The sequence below is a fragment of the Coccinella septempunctata genome, chromosome 4 (assembly GCF_907165205.1).
Source record: "Coccinella septempunctata chromosome 4, icCocSept1.1, whole genome shotgun sequence".
Taxonomy (NCBI): Eukaryota; Metazoa; Arthropoda; class Insecta; order Coleoptera; family Coccinellidae; genus Coccinella; species Coccinella septempunctata.
In genome coordinates this window covers 23030358-23049250 of record NC_058192.1, presented here as the reverse complement: position 1 = coordinate 23049250, position 18893 = coordinate 23030358, and the positions used below count along the sequence as shown (strand labels likewise).

At 33.9% G+C, this 18893-nt stretch overlaps 2 protein-coding genes across 2 annotated transcripts in view; both read left to right on the top strand.

Moving 5' to 3' along the window:
- Positions 1-2033: 2033 nt before the first annotated feature.
- LOC123311792 lies at positions 2034-3046 on the top strand. The gene is made up of 2 exons (XM_044895883.1): positions 2034-2059; positions 2776-3046. Exons 1-2 carry the CDS (start codon positions 2049-2051, stop codon positions 2969-2971), a joined length of 207 nt encoding a protein of 68 aa, XP_044751818.1. The 5' UTR covers positions 2034-2048; the 3' UTR covers positions 2972-3046.
- A 13599-nt stretch (positions 3047-16645) lies between these two features.
- LOC123311861 (neprilysin-2-like) overlaps positions 16646-18893 on the top strand; it is a 36040-nt gene continuing 33792 nt past the window's right edge. Inside the window, exons 1-2 of the mRNA XM_044895965.1 lie at positions 16646-16800; positions 16868-16986. Coding sequence (XP_044751900.1) covers positions 16772-16800; positions 16868-16986 — 148 coding nt within the window. The 5' untranslated portion in view covers positions 16646-16771. The remainder of the gene's footprint in view (positions 16801-16867; positions 16987-18893) is intronic.

Below are 18893 nucleotides of genomic sequence, written 5' to 3'. Positions count from 1 at the left end.
TTATAACTAAAGCAAATGTTTCAATTGTGATTGGCGACACTAAGCAACTATCTCACTCCAGTCTTTGGAATGTTTATTTTCCATTCCATGTATCTATCCGTCTGTTCCGATATTCTTGAACAGTACTGTCAGTATTTCAGAGACGATGCCTATTGGCCCAGTCGTTCGTGTTCTTTTGTTATTCAATTGCTGGTCAGTAAAACTAGCAATATCGGAACAGGCCCTAAGTTCTAAGATACCATTCGGTTAGATTTCCTGGGTTTTCCGGCTATATAACGCGTACTTTGAATGAGCACATTTTGCTTTGTAAATTGTGAATTCAAGGTTAACTCTAAGAAAATTTACTTATGTGTTCGCTAATGTAATGGGGGATCAATCCCTAATCCCCAGGAATTGCAGGCTGGGGCAAATGATGTGACCTACCTGTAGGAAGGAATTAACATCACTTTGAGGAAATACTTTGGAAAGTTGAGTGAAATTAAGGCCGGAATTTACCCCATATCAATGGCTTCGTGGAGTTGGGAGACCCAGAAAATTCATATCAACCTTTTGCGTATTACTTTCTGGGCATTTTGTCCTCTCCGCCCCACCTGTATAGGCCGAGAATTTTGGACTTTTCGCTATGTAATTTTGGAAAAATTTGATTTTTTTCACCCAATTTTTTCATTACAATAAATTCAAACTCTATTTCATGAAAGACTTACCCAGTTGAATTCAATTCGCACCTCTCTAGAATTTCAACATTGCAACACTGCAGTTCCACCCAAGCGTCGCCTGAAAATCCTTTAAATACAGCAGTTCATCAGTGGCGTATTCAATTTAAATCGAGTTTTTCTGAGAGTATACTACCTGTGTTGTGTGGTGAGTACTTCTTAGATTTTGTGTGTTTAATGGCTTGATTTTATATTTGAGGGAATTATAAAGCTGAATATTTAGAATAATATGGAGCCAGTAACATTTGAAAATTACTTCTTCCAAATGCTCCTCTCCGGATATGTAATTTTCTTCAAAAATTTCAAAATCTTCTCTTCTTCAGAAAACTCATATACACTTTTCAGTGTATTGATTTAGTCCGATTATTTTCCTTTCGAAAAATTTGGAACTTTCTGATAATAATTATTAGGAATAATTTCACTTTTTTACTATGGACATAATGCAATTAATAATTCGTTTACGAAACCTCCCTTATACAGTATATTTAAAACCTTGTTACTCGAAGTATAATATTATAAATGTACTCTTTTCTCTGATGCATGAAACATGATTTTCAGTTTTTCGTATATTTCCAAACGATATGAACCTACATATGTACGTACCTACATATGTACCTACACATATGTAGGTTTATATCGTTTGGAACTATACGAAATAGTTGAAATCAATACTTCATCAGAGGGAAGAAAACATTTATAATGTTATATTTCGAATAAAAAAGTTTTAAGTATTAATTTGATAGAGTTCTCATTAACGTTCGGATCTCTGAATTATGAATTATATTATTATATCTGATGCGTAGGTTGTTGTAAAACCAAACAGCTATACTAATGATTCTGAAAATCGATATTATTATGCAGCAGTTCATAAAAAATTGAAAGGACCCCGCAACAGTAGATTAGTATTCCATATCTCTATTTAGGAAATACATAGATGGAAATCTAATTTTTTATAATGAAAACTAATTGCCCAAGTTCGTAAAGATTGAAATATTGCCGGTCAAACAGGGTGTTTAATTTTTCGAAAAAATGAGTGTTTTAGGGAGGTTAGGCGTGACGGTTTATTTTTTCTCCACTCAGAATATTTGAAATTGTGGACTTGTAGCATTGAATTTAATTTTGGCCGAATATGGTCACTCCATCAAACGATATACATATCTTTAATTTGGGTGTAAGAAACAGCTTGCCTCATATTCTAGAATAAAGTTTGCAGAATCTGTCTCATTTCATAGTGGAACACCTTTATATACAGTTTGTGGATGGCCTAGCGGGCGTTCCCGGTAAACTCAAAGTGCGATTGTTAGAAAATGCATACCGAACTCCAATTTTTCTTGGATGCTACAAGTGTAGGTAATCACAACCTTTTCAATTTTCTGATAACATGTCAATCTTTATGAAAACAAATGGATATCTTTTTTCAAAATCGTGTGGTATATGCCAACGCATACTGCAGCTACTTGAGATAAAACCTGAACAGATGTTTGTGGAGCTTCTGTCATAATATTTTCATTATTGATGAGCTCGGGAGTTTTCCTCTTTGGTCGACCACTTCCTTTTAAGTTTGAACATAACTGTTTAGTCAACACATCGCAAAACAGTACTATGGAAAAATTGATAATGATCTACTACAACATTGGGATTGGCTTCATGAAGTCACCGGAACAGAGTATTTCCATTCTCCTTTTATTTTCTCCCCAACTTTGAAGTAGGATTCAATTAATAGTAAAAGCTTTTCACACGTCCGTAAAATCCATCTTTATAATTTGCTGATAATTTTATTTCAACAACAATTCAAAATGCTAAAATGACACTTCTCCTGGAAAAGAGTGCAACACAAGTTGAGAATTACGTTTAGACACGAAATATCGACGTTCAAAATAGCCTACTTGACGACGATTTTTTTGAACTCACGTTATATTTGTATTATATTCCATGTTCTAATTCTAAAGATGATACGAATTACCACTAATTTTACAGTAGTATATGATTCCTAGGAAAAAATTTAGAAGTTTGTATTATATAAGGATTAATTCTTGACTTAATCAGTTTTTATTTTTTGCAGAAAAATGGTTCTCACGTACGGAATATGCCAAGCTGCATGTGCCGGCCTTGTGGTGGCTTGCTTCAGCGCTGCGGGCTTCACTTTCGGAACAGTCCCAGGTGCCATAATTGCTGCAACTCCAGCGTTGGCGGCCTGTAACACTGCGTTCGCCTCTTGTAGTGCCGCCTGTGCTCCACTATTGTTATCTCCAATTTAAAAATGGAATCTAATAAAGTTAGATTCCTTCTGGTTAAGAATTTATAAATACATGTAATAAAGATTTATAAATTCAGATAGTTTCATATCATTTAATTATCCTATCCAAAAAATACAAATGTTTTCAAGATAAAACTGTATTCGATTGAAAAGAAAACACCTTCTATACAGAGTGTATATGAAAAGTTCCGAAAACATTTAGGGGATGATTCCTTGTCAAAAATAGGGCGGGTCTTCCATATAAACTTTTCTTTTTTGAGCCCCACTGCTTACTTACAGCCCTCTAAAAGTTTACTTGAAAAAAAATTTTTTTTCAATAAAAGAATAACAAGAATTATGTCAAACAGATATTTTATGCAGGCGAGAATGTATTAAAAAACATGTTTGCTGGTGTTCTTCTATGATTTTGCAAGGAGTAGTAAAAGCCACCCTTCAACCTGAACCTTGTTTCGTAAGAAAATTTTCTCCATATTCATATTTTACGATGAAAATAGTTATTTTCCTATCAAGTGCGGAAAGTGATACTTGCCCGCACGAAACTGCCGTTGCGAACGCTCAAAATGTCGGTTTTTCACAAAAAAACACTACAAGTGCCATGAAAACACCACTTCATTTTCAAATACTTAGTTAAGAATATTTCGAGAACTAATGCATAAAATGAAGAAACAATTACTGTGCTGAAATCAGTATAAAAATACCTTTCAAATGAGGTATCACTCACCCCATCTTCCCTATTCAAAAATTGGGAGTGAGGGTTGTAGTAGCAAGGGTTGAAGCGCTATGCGTCCGTAACCTACATCTTAAGTTGTCCCCCTCCAAACAGAAATCGATCTGTCCGAGCATTTCTATCGAAAAAATTTATTTCGTCTGTAATCTCGTCTGTTTCGTTTTCAAATGGCCACCCTGTATTTCAACTTTAAATCGTGATTCATTTGAATCAAATATGTAGTTAGGCTTTTCGAATGATCAAGAAATCTTTTCTTTTTTTTTGTTGGTTCAGTTCAGCTGTAATGACAAAGGTATACAATCGATATCCAACAACCTCTTACAGCAGGTTTCAACATCTTCTGTCAAATCTAGAAGTGTGTTTTCTTAGTCCTTTACATAGACCTTTGAAGAATTTCATTCATTGCCCTAATAATCTGCCTCTGTTATACAGAAGTAAAATGAATTTGTAGGACCTGAACTAATCAATTATAAAATATCAACCTATATTTCCGATTGGGTTCAGTTTCTTCTGAAAAAGTTATCGAAACTCGAAACATCAAGAATGCTAGAATATATTTTTTCAAGAGGAGTTTGTTCAATAGCTCGATATGACTGCTTAATAGACTGTACTTACTTAGCAATCGTACTTATTTTTTAGAGAAACTTTTTCATTCAATCTTTCCTACAACTATAGAAACCGTCAATCCTATCTTGATTCTAATATTTAAAATTTGACAAACTAACTTGATAGAAATTATTTAACAGAGAAACAAGGTACAACATCAACTCTAGCACTCCACGAAATGAAGAAAAATATGGCTCACGCTTGAGGTTTGTGGCGCCCTAAGAACTTGGGAGCCTAGGGTCAAAATGCCCTAGTTGCTCCTCCTGGTAGAGGCTCATAAATTTGTACTTCTGAATTTAGGACATCAAATGATGAAAGATTTGGTGAATTTGTAAATATTTATTATAAATACTTTAATGTTCGACTGCATCATAAACACTTCATTTATGAATTCGTTTAGTGTCCATAATTGACTACTTTATTGGACACCACTTTATTGGACTAAACTGTCACTATCATTCTGTCAAGTAAATATACTAGATGCAAATAACACTTTATTCAAGGAAGAAGAATAGAACTTCGACCTTAAAACGAAATTATGAATAACTATTCTAAGCATTAGTGTGGTAGTGAATATTAAAAACACATTCTTTGTTATCATGAAAATGCATGCCTGAAGAAGTCGAGCTCGAAGTGGAAGCACAGTTTTCGATCTGAAATACTCTTGATGCTAGCATCAACTACTTCCTGGCCTAATATTCTGGTGGCAACACTTATTTTAGTACTTTCTGATTCATTTATGTAGTCCATAGCGAAGAACTTTAGTGAGCTTTCAATTCACTATTGAATAAGCCAGAATAGTGTCTTCTGTTGATTTTACAATTTTCTCCGTTTTACACCAATTGTTATAGGCCGCATACAAATTCTCATAAGCACTTCAAGATTTTGTGGGTAAGAAAGATTCTCTGTCGCTTACGGCTAAATTTTTTACGCTTTCTCCTCCAGCACTATCCATTTTTTGGATTATTATGACGTTTGTCACAAAATTAAGGAAGTAAACAACTGTGTTTACTGAGGTTGCTAAGGTCGCTGGTTACTAAGGTAAAGAAATCAAAAGCACACTTAATGTTTTTCAGTGATAAGCCATTTCAGAAATTAAAATTTCTGCATTGCAGTCGAACATAAAGCTTTGTATGCAACTTGTACATAATTAGGCTTTATGGACTTGCCCAAGTTATTGGCCTCGCTCGCTTTGCTCGCTCTGCCATAATTTATGTACTTGTTACATAAATAGCTATTATAAATTCGTTTTCTATTCCAAATGGGATACATTCGTATTTTTTGGTAGGATAACTAAATGATATAAAAGTATCTTAATTTATAAATCTTTATTACATGTATTTATAAATTCTTAACCAGAAGGAATCTAACTTGATTAGATTCAATTTTCAAATGGGGGATAATATAAGGGGAGCGCAGGCGGCGCTGCAGGAAGCGAATGCAGTGTTACACGCTGCCAGTGCTGGAGTTGCTGCAATTATGGCACCAGGTATTGTACCAAAGGTGAATCCGGCAGCACCAAAGCAGGCCACTACAAGACCGGCACATGCAGCTTGGCAGATTCCATAAGTAAAAACCATGTTTCTGCGAAAAATAAAATCTAATGATTCAGTGGTACCAATTATATAATAATTTTAATTATATTTAATTTTATTTTATAACAAGAATTCTGAGAGACAAGGCAGCTGCCTATGTATCTCAGGAAGAAGAAAAAAATTCACTCCTATAGTTAGGCACACCACTATCTACCCAGCTGTTCAGTGTTTACTGTCACGATGTGATAAGAGATATTATTGATAAACTATACATCCTGCAGTTTTCAGAGGACACAGTATTGATTACTAAGGAATAACCTCTTAAAAAATCTCATACAGAAAATCCAAAATGTATTTGAATGCAGGACAATAATGGAAGATGGGATCAAATCCAGACAAATTATAATTCATTATATTCAAATTCAACCAAATAATCTCAACTGTTAGGACGTGCAAATTAATAGTTGATTGAATTTTTATAACTACTTTGTGCTCTTAGGAAAATTTCATTTTACAATAATATCCTCATCAGGATATTGAAAGGAATCGAAAAACTCGACAATTAGAATACATATCATACCCTACTTTATGGAAAAGTATATTCCTGGAGTATAATTCGTTTCGAAAAAAATCGAAATAATTCAAAACATAAATGAACCGGTGAATCCATAACAGATTATTTTGGAATAATCTTTCATGATCCCTGAAATACTTTACGGAAGTCACTGTACAGTTTAGATTCGCAAAAGAATCTCTGCAAATGATTACCTACATACATGAAAAGTTTTCAATCTGAAACTTTGAAGGAACTGATTTTTACCATGACTTGTTTTCATAAAAGGAAAAGCAATATCAGAATTCTATACCGGAAATTCGCCTCTGTGATGTATTCTGTTTATTTTTCGAAATAAACTTATTATTATATTATTATTATATTATAAAAGATAATAGAATTTCGGAATTTTCAATGAATTCCAATGTCAAATAAAAGGTATTCAAAAGTAGATAGATAATCTTATCCCACATGTATTATTCATAAATTAATTCGGTTAAGTACTCACCACAAATTAAGATTTGCACACTCAATCAGAATATTTATTTCAGTATATTTCGACTTGTATTGAATAGGTCGAACATGAACTCCCGTATTTAAAGGATCCGACATGGAAGGTGCAAGTGCAATGTTGCAATGTTTATTCAAGGGAGATGCGAATGCCTCAGAAGGGAAAATGGTTTGTACAACAAAATTTTGATATATCCTGATCATATTGATTTTCTGACAGAAAGTTATTGAATATATTAGACATTTAATAGATAATTTGAATGGATATTATTCACGATAGGAAAAAAATTCCACTCATCCGATGTTGTGTAGTATCGATTGTTAATTGATTTTCAAGTGTTCAACATGCCTTTAGAAGCCTTCCAATTCGAACCAATAGTGTTGGTTGAATGATGGTTAAACTCAACAAGATGCGGGTTTAGTAAAGTAGAGCGAGCAATCGTATTTTGCGTATACGCTCATTACGAAAAATAATGCATTTTCCAACTGTTTGCACAAATAATTATTTTTTAACTCAGAAATATTCCGCTAAAATATATGTACAAGTGAAAGACACACCCTGTATATCATATAATCGTTTCAAATGGATATACAGGATGTTTTCAAAGATGAGGTTTTTTTTGACATAAAGCAAGTCATCAGGATAAGTAATTTCACCAAAAATCGCATATATAAAATATTCAAGATGGCTAAGCTACAACCCCTAGAAGTTCGACAAAATTTCAAGTAAGGGACTGTGGAAGGTGACTTCTGCATTGGAAATGCGAAACAAAACATTAATATATGACTGGACAATGAATGATTCCGTACTTCCGAGACTATCGGATAAGTAGCATCAGGTCACTTGAAAAAATTGTTCTGTTGTGCGATTTAGGGTGAAAAAATTGAGTTAATTTATTGAAACTGATTATGTTGACAAAGTGTTACCCTATTTTCCCCCATTCTTACGACGATTGTCGAGGAAGGGTTCGAACCAGAAAAGATTGTTATGGACATTGCGAAAAAAATTTGCGAATAATATTGATAAGAAGAATTTTTTATAATGTGAGAACAAGATTATCGGATTCAATTCAATTATGATACACTCTGTACAACATTGAAAAAATATATACATTACGTTCACAACATAAATTTTCTGCAATTATTGAAAAGCGGCAACAGTGGTGAAAAGTACATAAATAGTCTACAGTGGATCAGAGTTTGAATTTCATGTAGAACCGGGAATCACCGGAGTCGAGAGCAATATATCGTTCGATTACATTATCGGCGTATAGGAAATTATTTCCTTTTAATTAGGTAGTTACTTATCTGAAATATCGTTGCGTTTTTGGGTTCGTTGAAAGGTCTATTGAGGGGCCTGTTGGAACCTGGAAGTAAAATAAGGGTTAAATAACACATATTTCGAAAAACGATCCAAGTACAGAATATTACACCTAAAAAAAAGCGTTTTTTCATAATATGTATAAAACGAAGGTATTAATTAACAGGCTGTTCCTAAATTGGAGGTTCAAATGGAGGGAGGTGATTGCTTGGGTAATGGTAAGAAAAAGTCTCATAAATATAGGACCACAAACGATTAGTTTTCGAGATCATAAATTGTATTTTTTCTCTTACATTATCTTCAGGTCTTTAGATATTCAATTGAGATTTGGCATAAATATTATAATTGATATTTCACACCATGTGAGTGCCAATTTTGATAGCAAATCTACAGGGTGATATTTTTTCTGGAACACTGTCCTTTATTTTCCTCCAGAACTTTTAACTACTGTTAATTTGAAAAAATGTAGAAGCATTGTTGTTATACTGAATTTTATGGTCTCTTGTAGTTTTGTCGTACCTGCAACCGAATTTGGAAAAAAAAATTAGAACGATTCGCTCCCGAAATCCTCAAAAATATCCAAATTATCATAAAAATTCAGTTAGTAGGTAAGCAGTGGTGAATAAATTCCTTGTTATTTTTGACACATCTACGAAGGCGCAGAAGGGCTAAGGAATTATTTTATTTTCAGTCCCGACTTATGAGACGGGATCTCTAGATCCCCAGATATAAGTCGGGATTATAACCTGTAAGTACATCTTGCTGAAATCTGTTTATGATAAAACCAAGTTCCATATGAAAAATTATTCTTAAATATTGAGGAAAAAAATTTGAGGGTTTATTAGCCTATTCCATCATTGTTGATTATCATCTCCAAATAAATACATCTGGAGCGGTAGATGGCTATCCATTGCCTGCCATATTCACAGATTAAAATAGCAGAGATTTGTTTTTAAGGAGGAATCTGAAATCACTAGATTTCCGTTGTTATTTGTTGTAGTTTTTGTTATGATTATTCTCCGAGTTTTTCTAGTACATTTATCATTATGTAGGTATAACAATTTAGTGACTGCTGATAAATTTAAAAAAAAATGATGAATCGACCTAATCGTCACATCTGAATAACGAAACCCTGTATTAATCTGAGACAGAATGGTTGAAAATAATTCTTCTCCGCATGAGGAGTGACTGAATAACTTTTTCAATTGATAACAGAAGAATTCGTGAATACGACTAGCGAATGCTTGCAGTGAATATTCCAAACTGATGAAAATAGCCAAATAGATCATACAACAAATTTACCATCTTTAATTGTTTCACGTCGATTAAAGGCAAGTTTTAGAGCGAATCTGAACTATCTATAAGATAATTGCTGCAGAAAACGTGGAAGGTAAATTGCAAAGTTCTTGTTCCACATATGGTATCCCAACACCTCCGCCTTCTCAATTATTTCAAAGACGAGTTTGCAACTTGACACATGGACAGAATAAACTTTGAGGCCTCTCTTCTCTTGATTGGTAGATGTTCAGATGATCTCCTAGGTTCCTATACTTCATTCAAATTTATTTTAGCAGTCGGTTGGCCATGAAATAATTTTCTCAAGTTTTTGTAACTAGAACGGAGTAAGGTTGGCACTCATGAAATGTCGTTAATGTCATAACGCCGTTGCCACAACTAATATCAATTTTCATTACGAAAATTCGAAAATGTCGAAAGTGATTGAAAAAAGAGACATGGTTTCAGGAAGTGCTATTTAGAATTCAGGTCCTCTCATTCAAATAGTTATACCCTGATATTCTAAAATCCACAATACGTCAGACGGTAGCGAACATCTATATTAATAAAAGAGGATCTATGGTTTACTTCAAAATGCTTTATTGTTCAAACGATCGCACCAAATTGGACAATTCTTTCTTTGTTGTGTTTATTATTGTTAGGGCAAGGTTTATATAACAAAATATTCCCAAAAAAAAAGCTGAATATTTCCTCAATCAGAAAGATTGTGAATGAAGAGGATGACAAAGAATTTCCTTCTATTGGGAGACCCAAAAAAGTGGTGGCATTTGAGAATTTTATGTTTGAGCGAATTAATGCGAAAAGTTCACTATAGGATTTTCGATAAATGTCGTCGGAGAATAAGTTCCCTAAAATGGATTTTTCTATTTTTCATTTGACTTGTCCTATACAATGTAAATGTCTTCAGGTACTAATAAATACCTGATTATTATCATTACATCAATGTATTAAGATGAATAGCCACAAATACGCGCAAGTTGCCCTGTTACTTGTTTATTCATGTGAAATTTTTGTTCAACGGTGAAGTTGCATCTTAACTTGAAACTTCCTTTAATTCCTTTTACTTATATATTGATGCAAGATGATTTTTGTTGAAGAATTTAACATTTTGTAATTATCTGTTAATTCCTTCGGGAGATACCCATTCCCAACCACTGCATCATATGCATTTCATCTTCGGGTTAATATTTTTGAAATCTAAAAATGATGTAAGCCAAAGAAGATAACGAACATTAACTCTCCTCAAGCTAGTGCATATTATGATATTATACTGATCTCTTGTATAGTCCATGCAAATATCTGGATTTGGTATGCCTTCAAACATTTTGTATAAACTTCAATTGTCGAGATTCGACATTGTGATAGAACACGTAATAACAGAAACTTTTACGTAGAACGGGCAACATAGCGTTGATTTGAAACCTAAAAATGTTTTGACAAGCTTCATAACCCCACATTTTCGTACTATACAGAGTGAAATGTGTCAAATTTCCATGGCCAACCGACTGCTAAAATAAAATTGAATGAAGTATAGGTGTAATGCAAGCATTAATGAGTAGTGAGAATGAAAACCTGTACAAATACCCTGCATTTCAAATATCTCCCCAGTAAATGGCTAATTGATTGCAAGGTGCATGTTGGGTGTCACCGGACACGAGCATGTCGGGCATGACCGGACAAAAATAATTTCAATATTTTGTTATAAAATTGCCGAAGTCATTAGTTTCTAGAAAATCTCCTCAAAACCAAAATACTCCAACAAATATCAACGAACAAGATACTTTATGCTCAGCACAATCCACCAAAGTTAGAAACCAATGGTCAAAAAGAAAATATTGTTGATGAACGAATTCATCAAAAAAATATTTATGATAATCTCGAAGAAATTTTGCCAGCTCCGAATGCTGCAAAACACGGAATAGTTAAAAAAAATATACCTACTTCAAAAAAGTGCTCACTTGCACTCCATTATAAATGACTTGGAAGAGGAAAATGAAAATGAGGCTAAAGGAGAAAAAAAAATTTGAACGAAGGTTTAAATGAAAATGTTTCGAAACTAGTTGAAAAAAAACAGAAACTAAAATTTTCATTCAAACTAAAGAATACGGGAGCAGGAAACTCATTTTCTCATTTGCCATGAATGTTTCGACGAAGACTGGATCCAGTGTTGTGAGCAGAGACAACCCATGCCTCTGGTTGTGAGTGTAATGGATTGGTCTATGGGGGATGCTCTGACGTATAAAAGGGTCATACGTATTATAGGACAAACTAAGTTTTTTGGAAAAATTCGAGAATAAATTTATGTTTTACTATTTTTTCGTATTATGTCCGGTACTACCAGACTTTCCCCTATACTTTTACGTTTCTGGCATTATATCATTTCAAGGAGAAGTAGAATCTTTCATCCATACTCAGAATTCTCAGACTGACATTTGAATTTTCCGAAAATAGCTCCATTGAGAGCAAGCGCCATCTAATCAATTAAGGATTTAATTTCTTTAGAGAGTAATGGAGGAACGACAGGATAAATTTGCACAGTACAATTGATCGTTTCGTTGTCGTCTCTGGGTAACCGTATTTATTTTCTGCGTCAGAAATTGATAGTTATTTTTATTAACACTTTTTTTATTATATAAATACATATATTATATTTTCTTTTTTTCCACGAATTGTGTGATCGATCACAAATATTATAAATTGTGATGATAGTCGAGTAGTATCTTCCTGTGGAATTCGAATAAAAAAATCACAACACTACATTTCTTCAGAGAAAAAAGAACAAAACGAGACTTTCATTTGCCTATCATTGCATTCATTTTTTTTCGTGATATCGTGATCTAGAAGTTGCAATGAAAACCTTAGGGTTAACTACAAAAGCTGTTTATTTTGATACTGTTAAATGCGAAGACATCAGGAAGCAGCTGAATTTTTTAGTAAATTGAAAAAGCAGCAAAGTTTTTCAATAAGTAATAAATATTAATCGGGGAAACGTACTTATAAATAACTCAACTGTAGAATTTGAATAAATGCGTTCTGTGAAAAATTTACCAAAATTTGCCAAAAAAAATCATTAATATGATGGAATGAATTCAGTCGTTTTCTTCATATCCCTAGTCATTCGCATTCCCTTCACTTTGTTCTTGTTAACTTGATGACTAACTCTCACTGATGAATAATCTGAACGTGTACATAAATTGCTTAATTAGTGGGTCTAAAGGAAGTCGAGAATTTATTATTTGAAAGAAGAAAATAATAGGATTATATGCGAATGATTTTAATGGAAAAATATACCTGATACTATTAGAAAAATCAAAGGGACTATCGAAATTGTTTTGATGCTGGTGACATATTGAAGCGCAAACGGTTAGAAAATCAATATTGTAGTTTCAATTATAAAAAGTTGTCACTATGCAGGGTGGGCCATCCATAACTTTCCACCCCGAATTTTGAGCTTCGTTCAAATTCTTGCTCTAAGTGGTAGCGGCTAGAGGGGTAGTGATATCGAATTCATTTTTTGACCCGTTCGAGCGGTTTTTCCACCTCAAAGATCCAAACTCGGCGTCTGAACGTTATTGATGGAATACTGAGTTACTCTGTATAATAACAATGCGATGAAAAAAAATACACTAATGCAGGAAATTGAATTGCCCTTTCCAACAGGGTGCTGCTCGACCCCTTTTCCCTATTAAAAAATGGGAGCTGTTAGGGGTTTCGGCTAGAGGGGTAGTGATATCAAACTCATTTGAACACCCTTATTTGTCCCCCTTTTACCAAAATTTGACCTGCCTGAGAGTTTTTTCGTTATTCGTATAGTAATATGAGTGAATGATGAATACGACCTACCTCAAACACATCATAGAAGATAACAAGAAACAGAGGTAATTTTTTTTCACACAATGGCTTGATTTAATGTTATCATGAAGGTAGGAAATTAATTGGAATATAGATTGCAAAGTTGTGTTTCTTTCCAATGAAAAATATAACCTTCCATGAATGAAAAGTTATGCTCAGTATGTTTTTGTTTCCAAGTTCCTGGTTTTGAAAATGTTGGACTTTTCTTCCAATACTTTCGAAAACCGATTAAGTGTATTGAAGGATGGGCTTTCGAATTTGCAGATTTTTTTACTATTGATTCTTCAACTTCTGCAGTTCCCGAAAACTATGTATTTTGAGAACTACTCATATTTTCCGAAAACTTACCTAATCAATTCTCGATTCAAATATATGTAATGGTGCTTCAGTACCTATTCATTTTTGGCAATTCAATTCAAAATTAAAAATTTGAAATTGAAATTTGGACAATATATCCACGTTGTCTATTGTTAAATAAATACATGATGTCGAATGTGATAAAATGGATGAAACTTAAACGTTTTACTCTAAGATGTCTAAAACATGGTGTATGAACTGATTATATTTTGTTTTTCCAATTTTGACGATAAGGGATAAGTTTCGTTTTGCCCACTGTAGGTAGCGCTATTTAGAAATTGACAGTTTAATGTTAATTGATATTTGAAAATGACTTGAATTCATTCCTACGACTTGCGAATGTGCTATACATATTTATAATCGATTATTGGTGTGTGAAAATGTACTTACAAGGATATATTGAAAAATTCTCAGCCTACTATAGAACCAAACAAAATTTCAATGTCAGAATATTTTATTACTCAACATATTCTCCCCCTAATTGGATACATTTATTACAACGAACCTGCAACGTCTCCTAGACCTTTCAAAAAAACGTTTCTTCTTGCTCGTCAAAGCAGACTTCCACAGCTTTTATTACCTCCTAGTTGGAAGAAAATTTACGGCCACTGAAACTTTTTTTCAGTTGAGAAAAGAGATGATAGTCGGATGGAGAAGAATCTGGTGAAAAAGGGGAGTGTTCTAGTAATTCAAACCCTAAATCACGAATTTTTTGAATGGCAACATGAGATTTGTGTGCAGGGGCGTTGTTCTGCAAAAACAAAACATCTTTGGATAGCTTTCCACGTCTTTTCTCTTTAATCTTTTCCCGTAGAGTGGTCAGTAATGACGAATAGTAATCAATCATGATTATTCCAGGGCAATCCCAAAAAACTGAAGCAAGAACTTTTCCAGCAGATTTTTGGACATGAAACTTCTTGGAGAACCAGAGAGTCGCAATTCCATCGATTGTTGCTTTGTTTCTGGATCGTTGAAATGTACCCAAGTCTCATCCATAGTAACAATTCGGTTTAAGAAGTCTACATCGTTTTCAAATCGAATACAGATCGAACGCGTGATGCTTTTACCAGTGCACGCTTTTGGTCAACATTCAAACATTTGAAGATCCATTTTGTAGCCATTTTTCTCATGTCTACGTGAACTATTTATAATGAACGCGTTGGTATGAAATATTCAGTGCTTCAGATATCTGTTTTATCCCAAATCGACGCTGACGGTCTGATAAAATCATATCATGAACTGCATCGATATTTTCGGGGACTGACACAGAAACTGGCCTTCCCGATCGGCTATTATCTTCAATGGAAAATTTACCTCTTTTGAAGCTTGCAGCCAATTTTTCACGTTCGCATACGAAGGACATTGATCACCAAGGGTATTAACCATATCTCCGTAAATCTGCTTACCTCTTAACTCTTTTAAATACAGGTACTTGGTGATGGCTCGATACTCCAGTTTTTCGATTTTCACAATTTCGGTGGACATCTTCTTTCTTTTAATTTTTGCGTAACTCTGGTTTACTTTTTTGACCTCAAACTTCACACTGACACTTCTAATGAATTATTGTTCGTTTCTATGGTAACGCAATATTTCTTCATGCATGGAACTGGTCTAGGCTAACTAAATATCAATACATCCTCGTATTATAGTTTCGAGAAAGAGTGTAGAACTTTTCTATTTTCTTCAACGTGTCGTTCAGTTTTCTGTATATGGACAATCAATAACTAGAGCTAAGAATTTTGTGTTGTTGCTTTTATGCACATCTCTATGAAGGGTGGAGGGTAGTTGATTTTTTTTAATGGCAACCTTATTTTTGTGCCAGCACTGAATAAACTTCTTGTTGCTGACCTTTTTATTCATACAAGAATGAAAATATTTAAACCATCTAATTCGAATATTTTCTTTCTTCACGTATTTTAAAATACGTGAATTCGGGTCGATCAAGTGTATTTTTAATGTTCTATTTTTCCTGAGCACTATGAGCCTTAAACAATCAAATCATCAAATACGAAAATTACACTCCCCATATTGTGAAACATTTCGTTATTTCAAACTAAGAAGATTCATTTGTGAATTTTTATAACGAAAATGAATATAAACAATAGTTATGTATTTATGTACCCAGGACGAAAAGATGTCTATGACAGTCGAGCCTTCAAATTGATAATCGAGGCTAGACAGTTTTTCTGGTGGTGCAGATTACATTTTTTCGTCTTCTTCACACACCTTTATGAAAGCAAGTACTCACTTGTGTGCTGTAAATCCAACCTGGCCATAGTTTCCAATTCCCTGATCTCTGGAGGGCTGTTACATATCGCTATCACTATCCATTCTTGATTATAATGAATACTAATATTCAACCGCGTTCTTAATTCACTCGTGAAATGTAGCAGATTTCGCAGAGAATTAGTTCGACAAGGGCATATGACAGTAATTTTCACAAGTTTTCATCAAATCCTGGCTTTCCAAATTGATTAAATCGCCACTCGCATCTGTTACTAAGTGAGAAACAGAGCAGGCGAAAAGTGTTAAAGGAAGAAAAGTGAATACGGACGAAAAGTACTTTCTTCAAAAATAGTCGCATTTTCGTCCGAAAATAAGCACGTTATATGTCGTTTTTTGTTTAGGTCGACGAAAAAATATATTAAAACACCAATGTACTGCTATGGATATTACTTCTCCGTAGGTGTGGAATCTGAGGGGAAACGTTCATGTCCATTGGTCAATACTGTCAAAACTTACTGTTTCATCGAATGAGACTGAAGAGACTGTAGTAATTAATTAATTGAGCTACCGAACATAAATATTATTCGATTTGGCAACCAGACTGGTAGATTCTCGGGAAGAGTACATCTCACTTCATTGAATAATCACTGTAAAAAAAAACGTTGAATATTTTTTCAATTATCCTGCACTTCCTCCAGATTCGACGAAATTCTCTCAATGTTAACTTCAATTATAAAAGAAGTGTGGGATCTGAATAAATTGAACAAAATTCGTCTTTTCTATTCAGTAGTGTCGAGACATTGTAAAGGTTAGGTATAATGCCAGACAAACACAGTTCAATGAAAAAGTGCGTAATAAATGAAAAATACTGATATTTAGATATATTTTGATAAATGTAAACTTCAATTTTGCAGCCGCGAAACATGGCTAGGACGAAGGACTACGATGGAAAAAATTCTTACGGCAATCTTGATTTTAGCTTTATTAGGATTTATTATTGTTGCAGTTGTCTCATATGGAAAGTTTTCATCTAGTGAGTATCATTCCAATATTAACAAAATAACACTCGAAGATAGCACATATATAATTTTTAAATCTTTTAATCTGCCATAATCGATTGTACCTACACCTACAGCGCAGTCGCAGCTGAAATGGGAGGGAGGTTAAGATAAACCAAGATTGGGGAATCAGCTAAGCTCAAGAATATAATGATTAAAATGAGTGTAGCCATAAGTTCTACAATATCTTTCGAATTTTCATGGGTGATTTTGGCGACGTGCAATTATAGTGAATATTCATTTATAAATCATTTATAAATAGATTTCGTGGGTATTCCAGAGCAAAACAAATTTTGGAACTATATGATTCGCCTCTTATTTCGAGATAAAACCCACCTAATCTTTGATATTAGGCTTGGAAGAAACATATACCAAGTTTGGGCTCGTCCAAAAGGCTCACGGAAAATGGAATCTAATCATGATCTTTGCTTTTTCAAAATTTATCATTAGGGGAAGGGGATATTGGATTCAGGGCTGTTGGGGTGAATCATAGGTACACTTCTTTTCAAATCATCGACGTTTCGATCCTTTTTGGTATCTTCTTCAGGACTGCAATAATATTTATTTTCAATTTTGGAAAAATGAACGATCTATGTTTAAGAAATACAAATTTTTTCTTTCAAAGTATGTTCTAATCTAATATATTATTCTGAAAGAACACAACAAACCGACAATGAAATGGGAAATGACTCACATTCGGGTGGAATTTATTTTTGATTATTAATTTTTTTATTATTATGTTATTTACGAAAGCGCTGAAGTGCCACACCAAAAAAAAATTCTAAATGTACAATTCCGACTTGCAAGTCGGAATTCTTAGATACAAGCCGGAATTTTGAGATGCAAGGCAGGAGGAGGGCTAAAATAGGTCTAATGACTCTTGTTTTTTTGAATTTGATCCGTGAATGTGTTTTTGGCTTCTTGGAGGAATTTTAGATGAATGAAATGATATTCTATTTTTCTCTTCAGTTGCACCATAGCTGAGCTGTCCCAAAGCTTCGTGCTCTATGCTTGTGAAAGCAGTTGGAGTATTTTTGTACTCCCGAGAATTATGCTCCTGGTCACTTTTTAAAACCTTCCTTACTGCTTAGTGATTCGATCACTTTATCGAAATTCCTACATCCAGTTTCATAATCAAGTTCAAAGTCACTTTAAGTTCCGTTTAGTGTCAGTTTCGGTAGGCTTAAAGAAAAGCTTTAAAATTGAAGGGGCTTTAAGTTTGATTATGAAACTGGCCGTTAGTCCTTAGTAATCCCTATAAAGGGCTCGCGAGAGGCCTTCGGAAATCGTGTCAAAACACGAAGAAGCGATCGACTTATTGTCACCCTACGAGAATATATGGATACTACAGATATATTATTATATTATCATATTATCCTGATTCCCCGTTGGTTACGACGAACCCCTCAGAAGCTCTGTGAGCTTGTCAGAATCAATAACGTCCGTTAAAAATTTTGAAAGAAAAGAGATAGAGTAGGCGTAGGTTAAGGGTCCAAATGTGCCTATACATGCCTTAAATGAGATAAATCTGCTCTACAGAGGGAATTTTGCTCACATGATTCGGCAACAATCGAATGCAACAAAGCATTCGAACAATTCTAGCTTCACTACTGCATTGCATCTCAGAATTCTGACTTGTATCTCAGAATTCCGACTTGTAACTCAGAAGTCCAACTTGCAAGTCGGAATTCCGACTTGTAACTCAGAATTCCGACTTGCAAGTCGGATTTTGCTCTCATCTGCTGTTTTCGAATTTCAAAGATTGTTAACTGGTAAAAATATGATACAGAAGCTTTCTGCTTCTTCGAGCTGATATTATAGCTTACTAAGATTTTCTTCATTTTGACATCAATAAAACTTTTTTTTTTGCATGTAGTGAGAA